Below are 22,969 nucleotides of genomic sequence, written 5' to 3'. Positions count from 1 at the left end.
CTCATTCAGATCAACGTTGCCTCTAACACTGCTTTTTGCAAATTTGTCTTAGGTTTGAACTTTTAGAAAATCAGTGTACAATTCTCTAGCCTGCACAGATCAATAATTACCAAATAAAGTCGAACATTTGCAGTTGGACAGCATTAATGGGATTGTTTACAAAATGTCCATAGACACATAAATGCCCTTAATCCTTAAGTGACTCCTTGAAATGTCCTTAAATTAGGTGACCACATGCAACATATCAATCTGAAGCATACAAACATTTATGGATATTGGCCCATAGGTGGCACTGTACTAGTTAAAATCATACAATGGGAAATGACCTTTTTCAGCAATGATTTATATGATTACATGTCTGCTGAACATTACAGAATATCTTCTCTTTGTCTGATTTACAGAAAGTGAGTTTGGAGTTTTACATCGACGTCCATGCCCACTCCACCATGATGAATGGCTTTATGTACGGTAACGTCTTTGAAGAAGAGGAGAGAGGGCAGAGGCAGGCCGTCTTTCCTCGACTCTTGTGCCAAAATGCCCCCGACTTCTCTCTTGTGAGTACAACGTTGGCCTTAATTAAAAATACACTTCAATCTGATGTAATGCTGCTTATTTGTTAGTCTATTTTAGTAATATTTTGACCTTTTATTTTGGGAACTTTTCGTTTTTTTCAGTATATACATTGCAAAAACCTTGGCTCAAAGGAACACTACATTTTTTAAATAGGCTTATTTTACGAGTCACCAAGAGTTTAACAGTTAGCATTCAGCACTTTGAGCTTAGCTTAGCATAGATCATTGGCTGCAGCAGGCTCAATGAAATTACACAGCGTAGCAAGGTAACTATGTAACAGCACTGTTTAATATCCTTGCGCCTGCTACAGCCTGCTACAGCAGCAAATTTGATTATTAAGGTGCAATGACAGTATGGTTTCACTTTAAAGGGTCACGAAACACCAAAACACATTTTTTGAGATGTTGATTGTCATGTATATTTCCCACGTTGCTAAAAACACTTTCAGGACACATATATTTAGCTAACAAGTGAAAATTGGTTGTTTTTGCGTTGTTTTAAGCAAATTCATTCTTCTGGTTTGAAAAGAAATTTTGAAGCAACGTCACGGCGATGAGATCATTGTGTAAATTCCAGCATGGAGATTGGCTGTCTGTACCAGTCGGTACAAAGTGACATCATTGAGTTTTCAGCACATCTGTTCATTATTCATGAGAAAGACTCTCAGCGCACTCTATTGTGAATGAGATGCAACTTCATTAATATGCATAATATAGCTTCGAAGACTCTTTTTACCTGTTACAGTGTTCAGAGAGACATTGTATTGTGTTGCCAACTGTAATCAAAACAAGTAATAGAAGAATTGTTTGGAGACATGGGTCATCTGTGTTGCGTTTATAAACTAAGGTTTTGTTTTCATTTCCCTACGATGAGAGCACAGCTTGTGTGTGGACCCACATGTGTGGATTACAGTGGTCTGCTAACACGTGACAATATGTATGTCAGGAACATTTTTTACCTGAGAGCTTTCGAACCTGTAAATGGTGAAATCTGGATTTGCTACTTGTCTTCTTTAAAAAAAAAAAACGATGCAGTTCCAGTTCATGTTGATTGTCCTGTCTCTACGAGTTTGGTAAGTGTGTGATCAATGTTCTTTGTTTATGTTTATTCAGATGGCAAAGTTAGTTAGTATCATCAGCAGTACTCTTACAGTTTTTTTTTTTAAGACAATGATTTAGTTACTCAGTTTACTGTAATACCACTACAATATTTTGGACTGAAAATTCTCCACTTCCACACAGCTCTCAGATCCATTGTAAATGCTGCTCTTCGAATCACTGTCTATCTCCCCTGTGTCTGTGTCTGTGTTGTCGCTGTGAAAATCAACTGTAGTGCATTGTAGACTGAAACTCACCTTTTCATCCCAACTTTTCCCTCTTTCGCTACTCTTCCCTCCTATCTAAACAAAGCTGGAATCACCCACTTTCCTGACTTTTTTCAAACTGGAGGTCTGAAAACACCAGGCTGAGACAGGGGGGTTTCATGGCCTTTGAAAAAGGACATTATCAAAACTTTTTTTAGAGATATGCTAACGATCTAATCTAATTCAATGGTCTAAGTCAGGAATCACCAAACTTGTTCCTGGAGGTCCGGTGTCCTGCAGATTTTAGCTCCAACCCTAATCGAACACACCTGAACAAGCTAATCAAGGTCTTACTTGGTAGACTTGAAACACCCAGGCAGGTGTGTTGAGGCAAGCTGGAGCTAAACGCTGCAGGGCACTGGACCTCCAGGAATGAGATTGGTGACCCCTGGTCTAAGCTAAGCTAAAAGTGCTCCCACCAGACCTAGAGATGAGCTTATCTGTTCAAATATGGTAAAAATCCAACCGTTTAACTTTAGATGACTTGTTAAAAGAGGTTATGTAAAAAAAAAAAAAAAAAAAGTGAAGTGTCCTGAGTTCAGTTTGAAAGTTTTTTTTTTTTAAAACATAGAAGATATTTTGGAAAATGTTTCTTTCTTATTTTTTATACAAATAATCATTGGTGCACAAAGTTGTTTTGAATATTTTTTTAAACTGTTTTGTGTTTGAGCGTGTTATTTATTCTAATAGTTATTGAGTTACAGCTATTTTTATCATGTGACCAAACTTTTTTTTTTTTGTTTACTGTGATCTCAAAACCGTTTACATGTGTATTCTGAAATTGTTGAAGATGAGGTCATTTAGTTTTAAAAGATGAAAAATCTATATTATTTTGAAAAATACAAAAGAAGATGTTCTGAAGAATGTTGAAAACAAGAAACCATTGACCTCCAAGGTATTTGTTTTCCCTACTATGGATGTCAATGGTTACAGGTTTCCAACATTCTTTCAAAAAAGTCATGCAGGTGTAAGACGACATTCATTAATTTTCCTTCAGCTAAGTCCTTTATTTATCAGTGGTCGCCACAGCGTAATAAACTGCCAACTATTTCAGCATATGTTTTACACAGCGGATGCCCTTCCAGCTGCAATCCAGAATAGGAAAACACCCTCTCACATTCACACACACACACACACACACACACACACACACACACACACACACACACACACACACACACACACACACACACACACACACACACACACACACACACACGTACACTATGACCAATATCAAAATATACCAATATATGACCGTATCACATATAGTGCATGTCTTTGGACTGTGGGGGAAATTGGAGCACCCTGAGAAAACCTATCCAGAAATGGCAATAGGCCCAGCCCAGACTCAAACGAGTGACCTTCTTGCTGTGAGGCGACAGTGCTAACCACTGAGCTGCCGTATCGCCCTGTAATTTTCATTTTTAGCTGAACTGTCGCTTGATTGTGCTGGAGCATATGTATGAACAGCTAGGCCACCGCTCTGACAGATTTCTAAAGAATGTGCTGTGAAACATCTCATAAATTGTTCATACGTTACAATTGCATTATGTGTGACTGACTGCATGTGGAGGAAAATTAGAAATGGCAGCATGAATGTTGCACATGGCATTGCCGGATTACATTAGTTTCTCTTTACTGTTGCACTGATAGGTTCCTTTTTCTTCGGCGAAAGAAAATCATTGGCTGAATTTCACCTCCGTCAGCCTTTTCCCTCTGAACTCTATACTCATTAGCAAACGCCACATGGAAAAAAAGCGTTATTGGTATTTTCTCCAAAAATTCGATACACCCCATGAATTAGCAAATTTTTTGTTTCCAAGGAGAAGCCCATCAACAGGAGCTATTTTTCTAGGAGATGGCAAGTAACCTTTTCAATTCTGCAGAGCAAGACAATAAGCAGACTCAATATTGCTGATGAGGTGTCTATATGAGAGGAGCAAAGACACTTTAACCATTTGCCACGGTGAAGCTCTTTTGGATGAGCCTGGAACCGCATGCTGATGAGGACACGCTTATATACGTCTGAAAAGATGCATGAACCATCCGTGCACCTTCATAACACAGAGCCGGAGAGACATTATTGCGCCTGCTCATCGGCACAGACTGAATCTACTATATCTCAGCCCCTTCTCATTTTTTTCATTTGACAGCTATATTAATTGGTAATTTCCACATGGTTTTCAGTGTCAAAATGGAATCGCATGAATCAAAAAGATAAGTTGGTCTTTATTTGCTTTGTTTGTTTACAAATTTTCTTCTGGTTTATTTGTCGTCTGTATTCAGAGGGACTGTTTGGATAGATTTGTCTTCCAGCTCATTGCACCCCTTTTCCACGTTTTCTTTCTTGCCCTTCTGTTCATCTGGGCTTCATTATGCTTTCCAGAGAGGGGTTGCTATCTTTGGTGTCATCATTATGTTGATGATGTTGTGGTTAAAATAGATGGATGCAAAATGCAAAGATTGATCGTGGAATAATAGACAAACCTTTGGTAACGTAAGGATGTTTTTCAGGGCTGAAATTGCTGACCAAAACCTCAATGTTTATTTAATGCGTTCCTGGTGGCACATTTTGACAATTAAGCAACTATTTCATGCACACAACATGGATATACTACAAGAGGTAAACATTAAAACCTAACTATATAGTCTATTGGAATCTATCATTACTTAGATCTATGTCAATTTCTGTTAATGCACAAACACAATATACATAAACATTTGTAGAATGAAATCCATGGATGCATAAATGGACAGATAGGCAAATGGTAGAGGTGTAGATGGATTGAATTATGGGTAGACGGATGAATGGGTAGCTATATATGTATGATATGGTTTAATTGATGTACAGAGAGTAGATTTATAGATAGTATACTCATTAATAAATGTAAAATGAATGGATGGATCTATGGGTGGATAGACAGAAATATGGGTAGATGGTAGATATATAAGAGTTATACAATTGTATACATGGATTGAAATATTAGTAGAGATATACTAGTTAGATAACTAGATTTGTACATCAGTATGTGGATGGATGGATGGATGGATGGATGGATGGATGGATGGATGGATGGATGGATGGACAGACGGACGGACGGACGGACGGACGGACGGACGGATGGATGGATGGATGGATGGATGGATGGATGGATGGACAGATGGATGGATGGACGAACGGATGGATGGATGGATGGATGGATGGATGGATGGATGGATGGATGGATGGATGGATGGATGGATGGATGGATGGATGGATGGATGGATGGATGGATGGATGGATGGACGTATGTAAAGGTTGGGGGGGGTAATGGTAAATGAATGAATAGATACATTTTATTTGCTTGAATGAAAAACTGAAACTGGATGAATAGACAGACATTGATGGAAGTAATGTAGTTAGATGGATTGATTAATAGTTAGACAGAAACAGTAAATGCATGCATTTCTAAATTTATTGGTGCATGGAAGCAATAGATAATAGAAATAAACATTGCAATGGATGGAAGGACTAAAATTTGGATGGATGGATTGAAATTGAGATGAATGGATGGATGTATGCCCTGAAATTTGGATGAATGGAAGGAGGTATGCCCTGAAATTTGAATGGATAGATGAATGGATGGATGGATGGGTAGGTGGGTGGATGGATGGACTGGAATCTGATTGGATAGACTGATATGTAGATGGATGGATGGAAGGAGGTATGCCCTGAAATTTGAATGGATAGATGATGGATGGATGGATGGATGGATGGATGGATGGGTAGATGGGTGGATGGATGGACTGGAATCTGATTGGATGGACTGATATGTAAATGGATGGATGGATGAACTGAAATTTGGATAGATGGATGTATTAAAATATAGATGGATGGATGAATGTATGCACTAAAATTAGTATGGATGGATGGATGAATAGACTGAAATTGAGATGGATGGATGGACAAACGGACTGAAATTTGGATGAATGGATGGATGGACGGACTGAAATTTGGATAAATGCTAGATGGACGGACTGAAATTTGGATGGATGGATGGATGGATGGATGGATAGGTGGGTGGTGGATAGATGGATAGATGGATAGATGGACTGATATTTGAGTGGATGCATGGATGGATGGATGGATGGATAGGTGGGTGGTGGATAGATGGATAGATGGACTGATATTTGAGTGGATGGATGGATGGATGGATGGATGGATGGATGGATGGATGGATGGATGGAGGATGGACTGAAATTTGGGTGGATGGGTGGATAAATGGATAGATGAACTGATATTTTAATGGATGGATGGATGGATGGATGGGTGGATAGATGGACTGATATTAGTATGGATGGATAGATTGATGAATAATTAATAGATGGACTGAAATTAGGATGGATGGATGGATGGATAGGCATATTGTAGCTAGCTTGTTTCACGCAGCGGTACAGTAGGTAAGAGTTCAAAGTGGCTATTACCGCCGAGGCTTATACCACCGCCGTTTTAAATGGGCAAGTACGTGTTTTTAATGTATGACCGCAGTTTGTTATGGATGGATGGAAGCATGGAAATAAATATTGTTTAATGGATGGATTGCTGATGGATGAAACGATAGAATTATGGTGAGATGTTCAATAGATATATGACTATTTAATGATTTTAATTATTGGTTAAATTGTTAGATAGAAAAATGGGTAGTTGAGTTAGATCTATACATTGGTATGTGGACAGTAGACATGTAAGTGTGCAGGTGTATGGACTGAATTATGTGTGGATGGATAGAAATATGGGTAGTTATATGCCTAGCTAGCTAGATTCACCCATTGATATGTGGATGTTGAATAAATGGATTGATAAATGTTGAAATGGATAGAAAATTGCTAAATGGATGATAAATGAACATGTTGATGGACAGATGGATGTGCTTGTTTCTTGGAGACCGGTCAGTGTGTGCGTGACCTCAACCCAGCTCTTTTTTTGCTTACCCAGAGTTTTCCTCCAGTGATGGTCCCATTGTGGAGGTCCCCCTCTCCCCTCCCCGCAGCCCCTAATGTCGCTCTCTTTGTCAGCATGCGGTTCCTCCAGCCTGCAACAGTGACCTTCAGCATGCAGAAAGTGTGACATTTCAGTAGCTCAGCCAGCAGAATACGGGCAGAGGACTAACCTTTACTGCCCAGTCACCCATCTAGAATTCGCACACTTCTCCCGCACAAAGAGCCGCTTTTCACAACCGATGACTATTCTCTGCCTCGCTGAAGAAAAAAAATGTCAGCACATTATTTATGATCCTCTATAAATGCTGTTTGTGTTTTGCGTGTGTGTGGGTGTGTGCACAATTTAAAGGTAAGCTCTGTTTTTGTGGATCTAATGCATTGTGCGTGTTTTGAAGTCGAGTTCTGTGAAGCGCTGCTATGCATTCGTTTTTTGTGACTGTGTGTATATGTGTGTGTGTGTGTGTGGTGACAAGAGGGCACAGAGGGCAGGTCTCCAGCTGGCATGTTGCCCTCTTTCTCTGCCTATTCAGCACAGAGCCTTCCCAAAGTTCATCCGGCATATTGAGGGAGGGCCGCCTCTGGAGAGAGTCATGTCTCAACTGCGCTTAGCCACCAGCTACACGTCACACTGACACCAGATCAGTCACCTTTCTTAGGCGAAAGCAAACATTTACCAGCCATTATAGCTGAGCCATGGAAAGCAGCAGAGAGTGCAGTGTAAGCAAGCACACAACTGCAGGAAAAGTGGAGAGCGGGGGAAAAGTTGCCAGCATACTTAAGTACTCGTGTAATGGACAAAGTGGCATAAATTATCAGGCCAATTCAATGTGATCCATAATTAGTTTCCCGAATGCAATCAATAACTTCCTCCTTGTGGCGGCTCTGAACATGGTGTACGATAAAGGATCAAATAGGTTTGCGGAAGAGTGTTTTCAGGCAGATTAGTGCTATTTTTTGGTTTTTATACTGTACGCGGCACAAAATGCTTTTCTTACTTAGAGTTTTTTGTCTTGTTTCTAGTTAAAAAAAATCGAACAATTCTTAAATCAAGAAGCATTTTATAGACAAGCAAAAATAGTTTTTTTTTTCAGTAATATTAAGTCAAAATTAAGTGAGTTTTTCCTTAAAACAAGCAAAATAATCTCTAAAAGTAAAATGTTCTTATTTCAACGCAAAAGCAAAATTCAATTTAATTCATCTTGATTTGTATAGAACTTTTACAATGTACGTTGTGTCAAAGCAGTTTCACATAGAAAATTTTCAAGAGTTCACACTTAGCTGATAATTGATAATAAAGCTAGTTTGGTGTACTGTCCCGTGAGAGAGCCCTGAACTTATAAGATCCTCGAGCCCTGGGCTCCCTCCCATTGCAAGGCGAGAGGGGAGTTTGTGCTCAGGCAGATCTCGATGACTCACCTTCCTGCTTAATGTAGCTAAGTGTCAGGTATGGATGCTGAGAAAGTGTACTCAGAGATTGGCTAAAATATTTTGGATTAATTGTTTAGGGTGCTTGTTTTTTAACTGTGGGAGGAAACCGGAGGAGTGCATAAAGGTCACTCTTACACACTCACAGGCACACATACACAAAACAAAGCTTTTTTTTTTTTTTTTTTTTTTGCTAAAGGTTTAATGGTGCCATCTGATAATCAACAGTACAAATGGTACCTCTTCCCAACAGGTAAAACCACCAACAATCAAAAATGCATGATAATATGTTTAAATGATTAAATGCATGGTTATAATGGAAGTCAAAGTGGCAAAAACAGCCACCAACACTAAATTAAGGAGAAAATAAAATGAAAATAAATCAAATACAATACAGCAAAGGCAACGTTGTTTCACATGTCCAAGACTTTGATAAAATTTTAAAATCCAGTCCACAATTACTTTTTATACAGAAAATGAGTAATTTTATGTGTGTGTGTGTGTTTTTTTTACCAAATCAGTGACATCATTTATGAATTTGCCAATTAAAGAGTTAAAATTCAAAGCATTTTCTTAAAATATGTGTCAAAATAAGATTTGTCACCAAAAACCATTCCGCTAGCTGAAACACAGAAAATGTTATGGCCAAATTCAGACACAAAATCACCCTAGAGTGGATAAAAGCATCCCCAACAGCACACAAGGGTTAAAATATTTGTGATTTGTAAACATAATGGTTTTAATAACTCATTTCTAATAACTCATTTATTTTGTTTTTGCCATGGTGACAGTTAATTCTATTACAGACAGATACAAGATACTAGTATTCAGCTTAAAGTGTAGTTTAAGGGCTTAACTAGGTTAATTAGTTTAACTAGGCTTTTAATTTATTTTAATTTTAATTTATTCTGTGGTCAGTCTGGAAAACAAAAATAGTTTGGGGCTAATAATAATGAACTTGAGAACTTTTTAAAATATTATTTTGGAAATATAAAAAAAAATCATGTAAATAATTATAATAATTATTATTATAGTGTGTATGGGTGTTCTCCAATACTGGGTTGTGGCTGGATAGGCATCCACTGCATAAAACATATGCTGGAATAGTTATGCCATGTGCTGGCGGTTCATTCCGCTGTGGCAACCTCTGAAATAGAGACTAAGCTGAAGGAAAGTAAATGAATGAATGAATGAATGAATGAATGAATGAATGAATGAATGAATGAATGAATGAATGAATGAATGAATATTAATTATATCGTTTTGTTTTGATCTGTATTTTTTTGCTATGCACAAATGTTTAAAACTGGAATGCCATCGGTATTCAAAAAATAATAATTTGCTGCTCCATTCCTCACCCTCCGGCCATTCAAGAAGTAGCTGACTTATTCCCCTATTCCTTTAAATTATTAAAGACTATTTTTAGCTGAAACTGTGGTCCGTGGTGATTTATACAATGCAACTCTATGGCTACCCTCACTTTGAGAGTCAGAAAATATATACAGGTAAAGCTAAATGAATACATTTGACAATTGACAATACACAAATTTCTTATAAAGCAAAAGAAACGAAAAGCTGTAAAGCTCACAAGGACCATTAGCCAAGGATTTTATCACAGGTAATAATGCTGTATATAATATTCATTCAGTGGCACGGTGGCTCAATGGTTAGCACTGTCACCTCACAGTAAGAAGGTTGCTGGTTCGAATCCTAGCTGGACCAGTTAATGTTTAGAGTTTGGAGCTCTCGCATAGGCGTTCCAGTTTTCCAAACAATCCAAAGACATTCACCTTAAGTGAATTGAGAAAAACAAAATTGTCCGTAGTGTATGAGTGTGTGTGTGTGTAATTGTGAGAGTGTATGGGTGTTTCCCAGTGCTGGATTGTGGCTGGAAGGGCATTCGCTGGAATATATGCTTGAGAGTTGGCGGTTCATTCTGCTGTGGTGACCCCTGATACATAAATAAGGGACTAAGCCATAGGTCTCAAACACGATTCCTGGAGGGCCGCAGCTCTGCACAGTTTTGCTCCAACGCTAATCAAACACAGCTCATCCAACAAATCAAGGTGTTCTGACTACTAGAGACTATTAAGCACGTGTGAGTTCGAGCTGATTGGAGTCAACTGTGCAGAGCTGCGGCCCTCCAGGAATCAAGTTTGAGACCATTGGACTAAGCTAAAGAAAAATAACTAAATAGTATTCATGCACAGATAATATTTGACTTTATGAGACCTTAGTGGATCATCTGAAGCCAAGAGAATTCTTTTTTTTTTTTTTTGACTGTACATGTTTTTGTTTTTTAGTTTTTGACTCTTAAAGTGCCAACTGCCATGCATGCATTTTACAAATCACTAATGACCACCGTTTCAGCTCCAAATCTTCTTTAATGTTCTACCAAAGGAAAAAAAAATCACATCTCAGATAGCCTGCGGGTGAGTAAATCAACAGCAAATTTTCAGCTCTAGGGTGAACTATTCCTTTCAGCAATTCAATAAATAATACAATATAATACATGCTACCGAACGTCAAATCAAAGTGTCACGTTTGTGCATTTTAAAACAGTTTTTACATCGCTTCAAAAATAATAACTTCATACAACAGTAGAGCAACAAGCACATTTTTGGCGCTTTTATTTGTGAATACCGAGTGTTCTTCATCTATTATTAATAGTCACTTTCTTTTCGGACCATTAGTCAACAAATCCTCTGTAAACACAGCAGGTGTCATAATCATTGCAGGTATGGAGGAGATGCCCTTTTAATTTAACCGCGCTGAGCACTGACTGAAAACCGCTCACTCACAGATCTTTTTCCCCCCCACCAAGCAATTTCAAGTTCATTTATATTCAGACGAGATCAAACGTGGTGATTTTTGAGTAGGTGAGTTGTTTACTCCATCCATTTTCACTATTTGACCCATTCATGCAAATAGGCGGGTTCTGAAAGGGTTATCAGCCAAACTCTGACGCATTTCATGGTTTCACTTCCTGCAAAAAAAGCACAATAAACATGTACAGTGCTTAACATACATAAGTTCACCCATCACAAATCTCTAATTTAAAATAATATGCTCTATCGGAAGCTTTACAATGAAAAAAATAGAGAAAAAAATTTAAAAAAAAAACATTTTTTTAAAGAGCAAAATTCAACAGACTGTTGAAATTATTGAAATTTCATTCATTCATTTTCTTGTCGGCTTAGTCCCTTTATTATTCCGGGGTCGCCACAGCGCAATGAACCGCCAACTTATCCAGCAAGTTTTTACGCAGCGGATGCCCTTCCAGACGCAACCCATCTCTGGGAAACATCCACACACACACTCATACACTACGGACAATTTAGCCGACCCAGTTCACCTGTACCGCATGTCTTTGGACTGTGGGGGAAACTAGAGCACCCAGAGGAAACCCACGCGAAGGCAGGGAGAACATGCAAACTCCACAAAGAAACACCAACTGAGCCAAGGTTCGAACCAGCGACCCAGCGACCTTCTTGCTGTGAGGCGACAGCACTACCTGTGCCACTGCCTCGCCCTATTAAAATTTTGTTGTTTATAATAGTTTATTTTTTCAATGTTTCCCAAGGATTTATATGTATTATCTTTCTATATTTAAAGATGTCCTGTGACTGAAATATTATTTTAATAAATATATCCATTTCATAAATCTGTTTTGTTTAAATGCACCAAAATACCCTCACAGGCCACTTTATTAGGTGCACCTTACTAGTACCGGGTCGGACCTCCTTTTTGCCTTCAGAATTGAAATTTGACATGATAGCATCACGCAGTTGCTGCAGATTTGTCGACTGCACATGCATGATGCGAATCTCCCATTCTACCACATCTCAAAAGTGCTCTATTGGATTGAGACCTGGTGACTGTGGAGGCCCTTTGAGTACAGTGAACTTATTGTCATGTTCAAGTAGCCAGTCAGAGATAATTTGTGCTTTATGACATGATGCGTTATCCTGCTGAAATAAGCCATCAGAACATTGTTGTCATAAAGGGATGGACATGGTTAGCAGTAATAATTAGCTAGGCTGTGGCATTGACAAATTTCTCAATTGGTATTAATGGGCCCAAAGTGTGCCAAGAAAATATCCCCCACACCATTACACCACCATCACCAGCCTGAACTGTTGACACAAGGCAGAATGGATCCAAGCTTTCATGTTGTTGACGCTGAATCCTGACCCTACTATCTAAATGTTGAGACTCATCAGACCAGGCAACATTTTTCCAATCTTCGATTGTCCAATTTTGGTGAGCCTGTGTAAAGTGTAGCCTCAGTTTCCTGTTGTTAGCTGACAGGAGTGGCACCCGGTGTGATCTTTTGATGCTGATACCTCAAGGTTCAATGTGTTGTGCATTCAGAGATGCAGTTCTGCACACCTTGGTTGTTGCGAGTGGTTAATTGAATTACTGTTGCCTTTCTTTCAGCTTGAACCAATCTGGCCATTCTCATCTGACCTCTGGCATCAACAAGGCATTTGCTCCTACAGAACTGCTGCTCATTGGATATTATCTATTTTTCGGACCATTCTCTGTAAATCCTAGACATGGTTTCACATGAAAATCCCAGAAGATCAGCAGTTTCTGCCTAAATGCATTGAGTTGCTGCCATGTGTTTAGAAATTTGCATTAACAAGCTATTAGACAGGTGTACCTAATAAAGTGGCCAGTGTGTGTAAATGACCTATATTCACTGAGAAATGGATAAAAATATTAATTTTCAAAATCACGTGTACTCATTTATGTTGAGCACTGTATGTCCTTAAGTACAGTATATCTCTTTGATTTTTATTAATTTTGTTAATAAAAAATCCTTTATTAATAAAATTTTTTAATAAGTTAATCCTTTTTTAATCATTTATTAATCAATAATTTATTAATTAATCTTTTTTAATCATTTCCTTTATTAATCATTCTGTTGTGTTGTATCTGTGTGTTTTCTCCAGTCCAGCACTACGTTTAACCGTGATTTGGTGAAAGCTGGCACTGGTCGTCGGTTTCTGGGTGGCCTTCTGGACGACACATCATACTGCTACACACTGGAGGTCTCCTTCTACAGCTACCTGACTGCAGGAAGCACTTCACCTGTCCCGTACACTGAGGATGGCTGTATCCTTTCATTCATACGTCAGCTGATAATACCACTACACTGGGAAAAATATCTGTTCATTAACAGTTTCCGCATTTTGTGATTCACAAAGTGTTTTCCATATATTTACGATTGTGAATTGCATTATGGAACCTTGTAGGCTTTTGATGTTGAAAATTCAACTCTAAAGTTGAACATAGAGACCTTTATTGACATTTTAGTAGTTTTAAATAATGTAAGAGATACTCTACATAATATAGAGAGAAATAATTCAGTAAAATAACAGAAAATGTACAGGCAGCTTATTACAAGGTTTTTGTAGCATAATATACAACTCCAACTCAGACAATTTTAATCAAAAACTTCTAATTTATGAATATTTCCAGTGTACATCGTGAAGAAAAAAAAACATATTTCTAACAAATGAAGTTTTAACTTAAAATGTAATGGTAACAAATTATTTTGTCACAATTCACAATAATAACAAAGTTTAACCATTAACTAAGAACATTAGCTCAATAAACTACTAATTTGCTGTTTATTAATAGTAAGGTAGTTGTTGGGTTTAGGTTTTGGGTATAGGGATGTAGAATAAGATCACACTTTATAACTACTAATAAACAGTTTTATAGTATAAATACAGCAGTACAACATACAAAAGAGAGAGATCAACATAGAAAATCACTTACCAGTTTAATAATGATTTGATCAGCTGTAGTTATAAATTATGCTGTTTTAAGGGCTTATTATGCAGTCCTGTTGCAAGTTTTTGGATAGACAACGTCAACTATCTTTGGTCATATTTATATATAAATATATATAAATATATATATTTTTATTTATTTATCTTTAAAGGTGTAGTTCACCTAAAAATTACAATTCTGTCATCATTTGCTCACCCTTGATCTTTCCAAACAAGTTTTGAGTTTTTATTTTTCTTCTGTTGAACTCAAAAGAAGATCTTCTGAAAGAATGTTGAAAACCTGTAACCACTGACTTCCACTGACTACTATTGAACTCCATAGTATTTGTTTTTCCCACTTTCAATATCAATGGATACAGGTTTCTAACATTCTTCAAAATATCTTATTTTGTGTTTAACAGAAGAAAAAAGTTTTAGAAAACAAATCAAGCATAATGGCAGAGTTTTAATTTTTGGGTCATCTATCTATTAACCATCTGTGGCACTATTTCAACATTCTCCTATGGCATTGCCACACAATCCTCTTTGTAACCTTTATTTTTAGGAGCGCATCTCAAAATAGTCACTAGTGAAGGATTTAGGACTGTGAGAACTGAGATGAATGGGAACGTTAACAGATAGCTTTCTCTGCTCTTAAAGACCTTTTTGCACACTTCCATTTCTTTCGGCTCCTCCTCTGGTGTCTCTGACCCTGAAGCCTCCTGCTGTCTGAAGGAGGAAAGGAAGATAAAACGAACATGTGAAGGACGAACTTCTCATTTTATTTCCATTCTCTTTCTGTTGTCGAGTAAACTGTTTAGTTTTGGGTCTTTGGATACAGAAACCGCAGGTCGTATTATTGACAGAACGACTCTGAACAGGATTTTGTTGCTTATCGGTTGTTTGCGAGTTAGTTTGCTCAGTGACAAGCAAACACTATGTATCTTCCCCAAAGAGTCTTACTCCAACTAGAACGATCGAGAACTCCATTGGCATTGAATTTTCCTCCTCATGAGGAACGTATGGCTGCTGTAAAGACCCGATTTTCTCGAATCGATGCCGCAGCTCGGTAGACAAAAGCCAATGCCTTGTGCTGCTGTCTCACTCTCTGAAATTATCTCTCCAATGTAGGTGCACCGAGCGACATACTGGGGTGGCGTCATGGTTCGATAATGAAGGCTGGGGTGATAATGTCACTCTATTGAAGCTCGGCTCTCTTCCCTGCGTTTAAGCTGCATGCTGGTCGTACAACTCCATCCCCTTATTTACTAGGAGCAATCCTCGCTCATTGATCTCTTAATTATTCTGGGAATCATTATCAGAGAGCGAGGCTTTGTTGGCCCGGTTGGCTGTTAGACTCACGGGAGATGTCGGCTGGCCTACAGAAGTGTGCCGATATGCTTGCTGCTACATCGTATGGATATGAATGTGGTGTGAGTTTGCCTGTGTTAGTATCTGTGTGTTTCTAAGGCTGCTTTCATAAACAAAGAGGACAGTTTACTATGGGTTGAGATGTCTCTAACACCAACAAGTGTAGAAAAGATGTCTCTAACACCAAAAAGTATACAAAAACACAGCTAGTGTTTTTCAGCCAACGATAAACTTCCGAGGAAAGGTTTATGTGACTATTGTCAATTTCATAAGGCTCCTTTTACAGCATTGATGCTGTAATGTAATTAAAATATAAATAGACTTAAGCATTCATTTCTTTGTTCAAGCGTGATGGAAGATCATGTAAACGCAAGTGCCTTCAGTAATAGCAGGTTAGCACAGAAAGTCCATTGAAAACACTGGGGTAAAATAAATGTCCATATTTTAAAGGGGTGGTCCACTATGACATCATATTTGAAACTTTAGTTGATATGTCATGCTGTGTTCACTCCAGACACGAATCGCGCGAATAAATCACGATATTCGCACATAAATAGCCGCCTGAACATTTGAGTTTACTCGCTTTATTCGTACGTCAACCCCCGCTTCATTTGCGCATCAAATCCACTTCATTCGCACGTCAAATTCACTTCAGAACAGACGCAGATTTGCGTGATGGACAGGGCTTCTGTCTGCCCGGTGACTCTAGCTTTGTTACTAAATGGCAAACATGGATTTTATTAAGAAAATAAAGGTGTTTATTTGTTTTATGAAGGCTGAAAAACAGCACAGATATGTTTAGGGCCGTGTCTGAGTCCACTAGATCCTTTCAGAGGTGCATCCAGCTCTATGAGCTCATAAACTCCTTCAGAAACTTAACCTGGATGATGGAGGCTTTCAGCGGGGCTTGTGATTGAGCCCAGCCCAGTTTGAAGCACTGTTGTCGGTGTTGGCTGGAGGATTTCCCCCGGGACACCAACAACAGGTGTACGTCACAATCAACTGTGATATCTGTGTGTGTATATATATATATATGTATATATATATCTCGTTAAATGCATCCCGCGTAACGCGTCGCAGGTTGTCTATACACGCATTTGCATTGACTTAACATGTAAATCACTTGCACTTGATGCATGTTCCGCATCTGGTGTGAACGCAGTATAATGTAGCTGTGTGAAGAAACAACATCTCTGAATGTAATACGCTCAAAGTTCAATGCAAAGGAGACATTGGCTTTTACCGAGTTGGCTTAGCAAAGCCTACAGCGAATGAATTTGGGGGCTACAAAAAATACATCTGGGCTAGTGAGATCACAAGCGCTTCAGGGACGTGCATCGTCTGTGCAGCGAATGGGCGTGGCCAGAAGCACTGTAATGTTAAAGCAGTGAAAGCTAAAATGGCGTCCAAATGCTGCTATTTTCACAGAGCTTGTTCTGTTTCTGTATTTGGGCTTCAAAGGAAACGACACAAAGAGAGAAGTGATTACAGTTTCATTTTAATTATGTTCCAGAGAGTTATATTAAAAAATATATAGTGCTAATTTAGCATTTAACAAAGGAGAACTTCCAGAATCTCTCCCAATTCAGTTCTGTATTCGGTTAAAACTCCACCAACCAATGAAGCTGTGGATTGTGAGTCACAACCTGTAAGTGTTTTTATTTTTTTAAATTGTTACAGTTTCTAGGATTAATGGTATGTTGTAGCAAGGACTTAAATAAGGGTGTAAACAATGGGAAATGCTGTTTGGCACCGCTACAAATTTATACTTATTAGTCAAACCACTGTAAATACCCTCACTCCTCAGCAGCATGTGCAGTGTCTCTCTATTCAGCCACTTTCCCTGTGTTCTAAATCTCAAATAACAAATTCACAAAAGATATGAGAATGTTTCATATTACCAACACATGCATATTCTTAATGTATGCGATAGACTCTTGTCAGATTTTATTTAAGAGACAAGGCATGATTTGTGTGCTCTTTATTTTAGTCTGATTCAGGCAGCTAATGCTGCTAACAGGTGCTGTGAGTCTCTGACTGGACTTTACACAGCGCAAAAGTGCGCACTTCCAGGGGAGTGACGTGGAGCCAATCCTCGAATCACAGCACATTATGTTTGGACTAATCAGAGCCTCTTGAGAGCGGGTCTTTCAGAGGAACTAGGAAATATGTCATTTTCATGTTAGCTGAGCAGTTGTATATAATCAAAATAAGATGAAAAAATAGCATGATTTACTACATTGCATGAACCTACATTGCTTTGCATCTTATAAACCCAGCCAAGCCTTAAAAATACATTGTGGACCACCCCTTTAAAGACATTGCACAGAAAATTTGAATTTAATATAGCCTTTTTGTCAGGTCTAATACCCACTTTATATCGTATATCAATCAGACATTGATAATTACTGATTTTTAACCAAATCAGATCTTAAACGTGGTGATTTTGTAATGGAACGTCAGTTCACAAGTGCTTGGGCTGGCTGACTAAAAATTAAAAGTCTGTGTGCATGTATCTCATTGTAGCCTCGGGTGGGCAAAGTTAGAGAGTATTTATTGCTTTAAAGGGATCTTATGATATAATATGTCTCAGGTGTGCCCAGAATGTGAGCACACCAGCGAGAACAAGTCAGTTCGGGAAGACATTGCATGAAAATCAGTATATTAGATAAGTGAAACCATGCCCAAAAACAAATTCCGTGATTCTGCAACTACTGATCTTAAAAAAAATAAAAATAAAAAAAAAAACTCAGGCTCACTCTGAAAGCGTACCTCTATATACATTTCTGAAAACCATCAAATATGTCCTGGGAGGTTTATTTTTTTTGTAAGTTTTTGATTTTGCAAATCCACAGGAGGCCGCTGAGGATGTTTTTTGAGATCTCATATTTCTCTCGCGAGTGCCATTTGCTGCTGCTGTTCTCTCGTAAAAGGACGGTGTCGACTGACTGACCGAACGACTGACCCACCCTCCCCCTTCTTTAAACCCAACCAATAGTGTTTTCATAAGCACTGATTGACACAGTCACCCACTTCCCTAAACCTAACCGACAGTTTTAAAAAGCAATTCAGAAAAAGAAAAGCATGCGTTTTTACCACATTCTCATCCTGTTATTTACTTGTTTATTTTCTATTTTTTTGGCTTCTGTTTTTGTCGTACCTGCTTTCTGGGACTATTCTTCATGTCTCGAACCTCAATCTCGTGGTCATCTCCTCTCTGCATCCCAAGTCCACCGACATACATGGCGAGCTACTGGACAAACTGGTAACAGCTGGAAAACCGTCCATACGGAGGTCAGCTGGGAAGCGTAAAAAGGAACGGCATCATACTGCCCCATAGCATTCATTTAAAAAATGAAATGCAGCCATACGTACTTCTGGCTACATAATTCACAATCTCCAGAAATGTATATAGGGCTTTGTTTTCAGAATATTATTATTATTAATTCATTCATTTTCTTTTCGGCTTAGTCCCATATACACTTATTTACACATATACACTACGGCCAATTTAGCTTACCCAATTCACCTGTACCACATGCCTTTAGACTGTGGGGTAAACCGGAGCACCTGGAAGAAACCCACGCATGGGGAGAACATGCAAACTCCACATAGAAAAGCCAAGGCTCGAACCAGCGACCTTACTGCTGTGAGTTGAATTTGCTACCCACTGCGCCATTGCAAAAAAGTGTGAATAATTGAAGATGGCAACACATTTACAGAATAATTACTGACATGGCAAACATCACACACATTATGCTTGCCTTGTTTTCTGATGGTAAGCAATACTACAGGTCTTAACAACTATATATATATATATATATATATATATATATATATATATATATATATATATATATATATATATATATATATATATATATATATATATTACTGCTTGCTTAAACTACTTAACAACTGCTTAAACAGTACAATTCTGGAGATTTCTTTTGTTTAATCCACTTAAATTTGTTAAGTCAACTTAAACGATTTGTTTTGGGACATGGATCCCAAAACATGGATTAATGTTTGATAGGGTACTCCAGCAGCTAGATGGAAACACATCTAATTTGCATTTGTTTGTTTGATTTTGCAATCTTTGAAAAGATTTGCTTCATGTTAGGATGAAAACCCAGGTACGGGCTAGAGAGAAAAATTTCATGATTTCAGATTTCATGAGTACTTCATCACAGTTAAGCTAAGTTAATCAGAGATGTTTAGCAGGGCTAAAATCAAAGAGCCTAAATCAACACATTTTTGATAAAACTATCTGTAGCAACTCAAATTGCTTTTGGGAAATGCTTAATTTTTTTTTTTTTTTCTTTTTTGGTTGCTCTTTGCAGATCTGAATCTGAGTATGAAAGCTGCTGTATGTAAAAGAATGAATTCTGTGGCTCTCTATGAAAACCTGAGATGTGTGAAGCTTAAGTGCCCTCTAGTGCTAGAAAAGGGGTTGACTGAACTCTGCTATGTTTGTGTGCACACACGTGTGAGCGCTTCTTCACCCCTGTATCGCTCAGCCGTGCACCCAGCTGCTAGGCGCTCATATTTACAGGCCTCTCTTGCATTCATTTATTTATTTGTTGGGTGTTTATCTCAGAGCGAGCAGTAAAGCTGCTGACTGATGCCTCATCGCTTTCACTGTTTCCCTGCTCTCGCCTTGCTGCCTGGCTGGCCTGTCATCTCCAAGGCCCAGCCGCTCCAGTCGCGGTAATAAGAAACCCATCCATGTAGAATTACTCCACAGCCCTGCAGATTATTTTCCCTTAGTGACAGAGAAAAGATAGAAACAACAAAAAAGGCAATTTACAGCATGCTGGAAAGAGTCATAACTTACCTGTGAGGCTTCTCTCCTTGAAACAGCATTTTTTCCCCATCACTTAAAACAGCTGTGCCGTGAAGTAGCGACAGGTTAAAGCTGATTGTAGGCTGTGCTATTTATTAGGTGTGCGCCGAATACAAGCTAACAATGAGGAAGCTGCCACTTTGGATGGGACGTAAAGCCCGACAGCCGGTTGCATGTTTCAGCAAGAGATCATTTGTACAGAGTTTTGTGTCGTACACGTTTGAGCACGAGCAGATATTTATAAGCCTATGAGAGAGTGAGTAGCACTTCAGATGTCCTTACAAGACAGTTTTTGGACATTTTGCTGTTTAAAAGGAAATGTTTTATGCTTTCACTTTCACAAATTAAGAGAATTTGCGAACACAGCTATAAACAACCATTTAGCACATTTGTATGCTTTAACAAATTAAATTACATTATGTTTTTATTATCGTAATTCTTTTTTTTTTTCGGCTTAATCCCTTTATTCGTCAGGGGTCACCACAGTGGAATGAATCGCAAGCATCTGTTTTATACAGCGGATGCCCTTCCAACTGCAACCCAGTACTGGGAAACATTCACGCACATACACTACAGCCAATTTAGTTCATTCAATTCTCTTATAGCGCATGTCTTTATAGACTGTGGGAGAACATGCAAGCTCCACACATAAATGCCAACTGGCCCTGTCGGGACTCGAACCAGCAACCTTCTTGCTTTGAGGCAACAATGTTAACCACTGAGCCACTGTGTCACCCATATTATTAATTATATTACATATAATTATATTATATTTATTCTTTAAATATCTTTCAAAGCTATGTTTTCTGTCAGCAGTACACTGTAAAACCCACTAAATTGAGGCAACTCAAACTGAGGAAACCGATTGGAACAAACCATTTGAGTTACAAACTAGTACTGTGAACTTACTCCATTTAAGTTAAAGTAATGAGGTGTTTAATTAACTCATTACTTTCAACACTAAGTTTAAAACTCTTTTTAAATGAGTAGAATTAACTTTTAGTAAATTTTGAGTCAACTACACTCATTTCATTTGATGAAGTTGAGTTTTTGCATCACTTACAGATCAGTAGTGTCTCATTTTTACATAACTATCTATGACACTGGTTCCACACAATTCCTTCATGTTGTCCCAACACAAATGGATAAATAGACATTTAAAAAAGCAAGCGATTGGTCCATATTTAAAATTGCTGTCCAAGAGTTCATATTTTGATCTTCGATTGGTCTTGCGCAGTCACGTGATGTGATTTTTTAGGTCAGAGTTCATCAATTCTGTTGCATTCATGTGCATATAAATGGAGGTCTATGGGGAGAAAAGTCCAGTGTGATCGCAGCTTTAGTCTTGTTTGTTTTAAATATATCTGACTGTGACCTTGTTAATGTTCACTGCAAACATATTTATATTTTGTCCTTTATTTTTGCAAAAAAAATAAATAAATAAATAAGCCAGCAGGCACACAACATCATAAGACATTAATATTAGGTTGGATTTAGGTCATGACGTCAGGTGACCAAAATTCATGGCCAGCGTCTAAGGACAACATTATTTTGACGTCCAATAATAATGTCAAATTACGTTGATATTTGGAAAGTGACCAAAATCCAACACCTGACAGATGCCATAGTGCCAATGTGCATTAATATTCTAAAACATCAAAACACTGAAAACTAATGTGGAAGTGAAAAATAAGGCATGGCTATTAGCAGTGGGACATAAATAACAGTGTTACTTTTGTCCCCACAGGAACTCTTGCCATTCAAACTTGATTTATTTGAAACTGAAAGACTGAAGTGAAGTTTATTCATAAACTAATTTCGAGAGGATCACGTGCTTATGATTTATCACGTCCAGTCTCGTATTTGCTAATCACTAATCTTCCAATCATATGAGCCCTAAGGCACCATAAATAGCCTCAGTTTTCATTTCACTTTATCTTCGTTTGGAAGAAACCCCCCTCCTCCCCTATTCTCCTCCTTTACCTGCGATTGGGCGGCACGGCGGTCCAGTGGTTAGCACTGCGAGCCACACAGCAAGAATACTGCCGGTCCTTGTTCTATAGGACCGGTGAGTGTTTCTGTGGGGAGTTTGTATGTCCTTCCCGTGTCCGCGTGGGTTTTCCCCGGGTTCTCCGGTTTCCTCCCACCATCCAAAGACATTCAACATACATAACAATCAAGCTTGTCTAATTCCTTACGTTCCCTTAGCTACAGCAGCAGGGGAGTTCTGAGATCCACCGAGCTCGGGCTCCCTTCTTGCTCTGCTAACGGGAGGAAGCCCCGGGCTCGAGGAGCCCTTGAGCTCGGGGCTCTCTCCCGGGACAGCATGCCAAATAAGCTTTGTAAATCATCAGCTAAGTGTGAACTCTTGAAAGACATTTCAAACTCAAGGGTGTGTTATTGCGTTAAATAATCTGTAGATTGATCATTAGTGTGACACATGAAAGTGAAACACAACTTGCAATAAGGAAAAAAGAACCACTGCAGTAATTTACTTTCTTACTTAAAAACTGAAATTCGAAGCTAACCACGAAATCAGCTGATATTTGGCAGCTCCATCAAGGGTTGCATGCTGAATGTGCTGTTATAACCTGAAAATCAGATGTGGTCAGGGCTTACAGAAAA

At 38.4% G+C, this 22,969-nt stretch overlaps 1 protein-coding gene and 1 long non-coding RNA gene across 21 annotated transcripts in view; one reads left to right on the top strand and one right to left on the bottom strand.

The window, feature by feature from the left end:
- The window catches only part of agbl4 (AGBL carboxypeptidase 4), a 680,504-nt gene that overhangs the window by 617,961 nt on the left and 39,574 nt on the right, over positions 1-22,969 (top strand). For 17 of the 20 annotated variants that reach the window (XR_015497064.1, XR_015497066.1, XR_015497062.1 and 14 more), the window contains 2 exon segments: positions 402-554; positions 13,303-13,465. Coding sequence is in view for 4 of the 20 variants with exons in the window: in XM_087263312.1 (XP_087119438.1) it covers positions 402-554; positions 13,303-13,465 (316 nt within the window). In the remaining 16 variants the exon portion in view is untranslated. 20 annotated transcript variants of the gene reach the window in all.
- The window catches only part of LOC147842612 (uncharacterized), a 79,841-nt gene that overhangs the window by 30,913 nt on the left and 25,959 nt on the right, over positions 1-22,969 (bottom strand). The window contains exon 2 of the long non-coding RNA XR_015497745.1: positions 18,659-18,797. This is a non-coding gene — a long non-coding RNA (uncharacterized LOC147842612). The remainder of the gene's footprint in view (positions 1-18,658; positions 18,798-22,969) is intronic.

Source organism: Danio rerio, chromosome 8 (assembly GCF_052040795.2).
Source record: "Danio rerio strain M-AB ecotype USA chromosome 8, GRCz13ab, whole genome shotgun sequence".
Classification (NCBI taxonomy): domain Eukaryota; kingdom Metazoa; phylum Chordata; class Actinopteri; order Cypriniformes; family Danionidae; genus Danio; species Danio rerio.
This window is presented reverse-complemented; position numbering and strand designations above follow the sequence as displayed.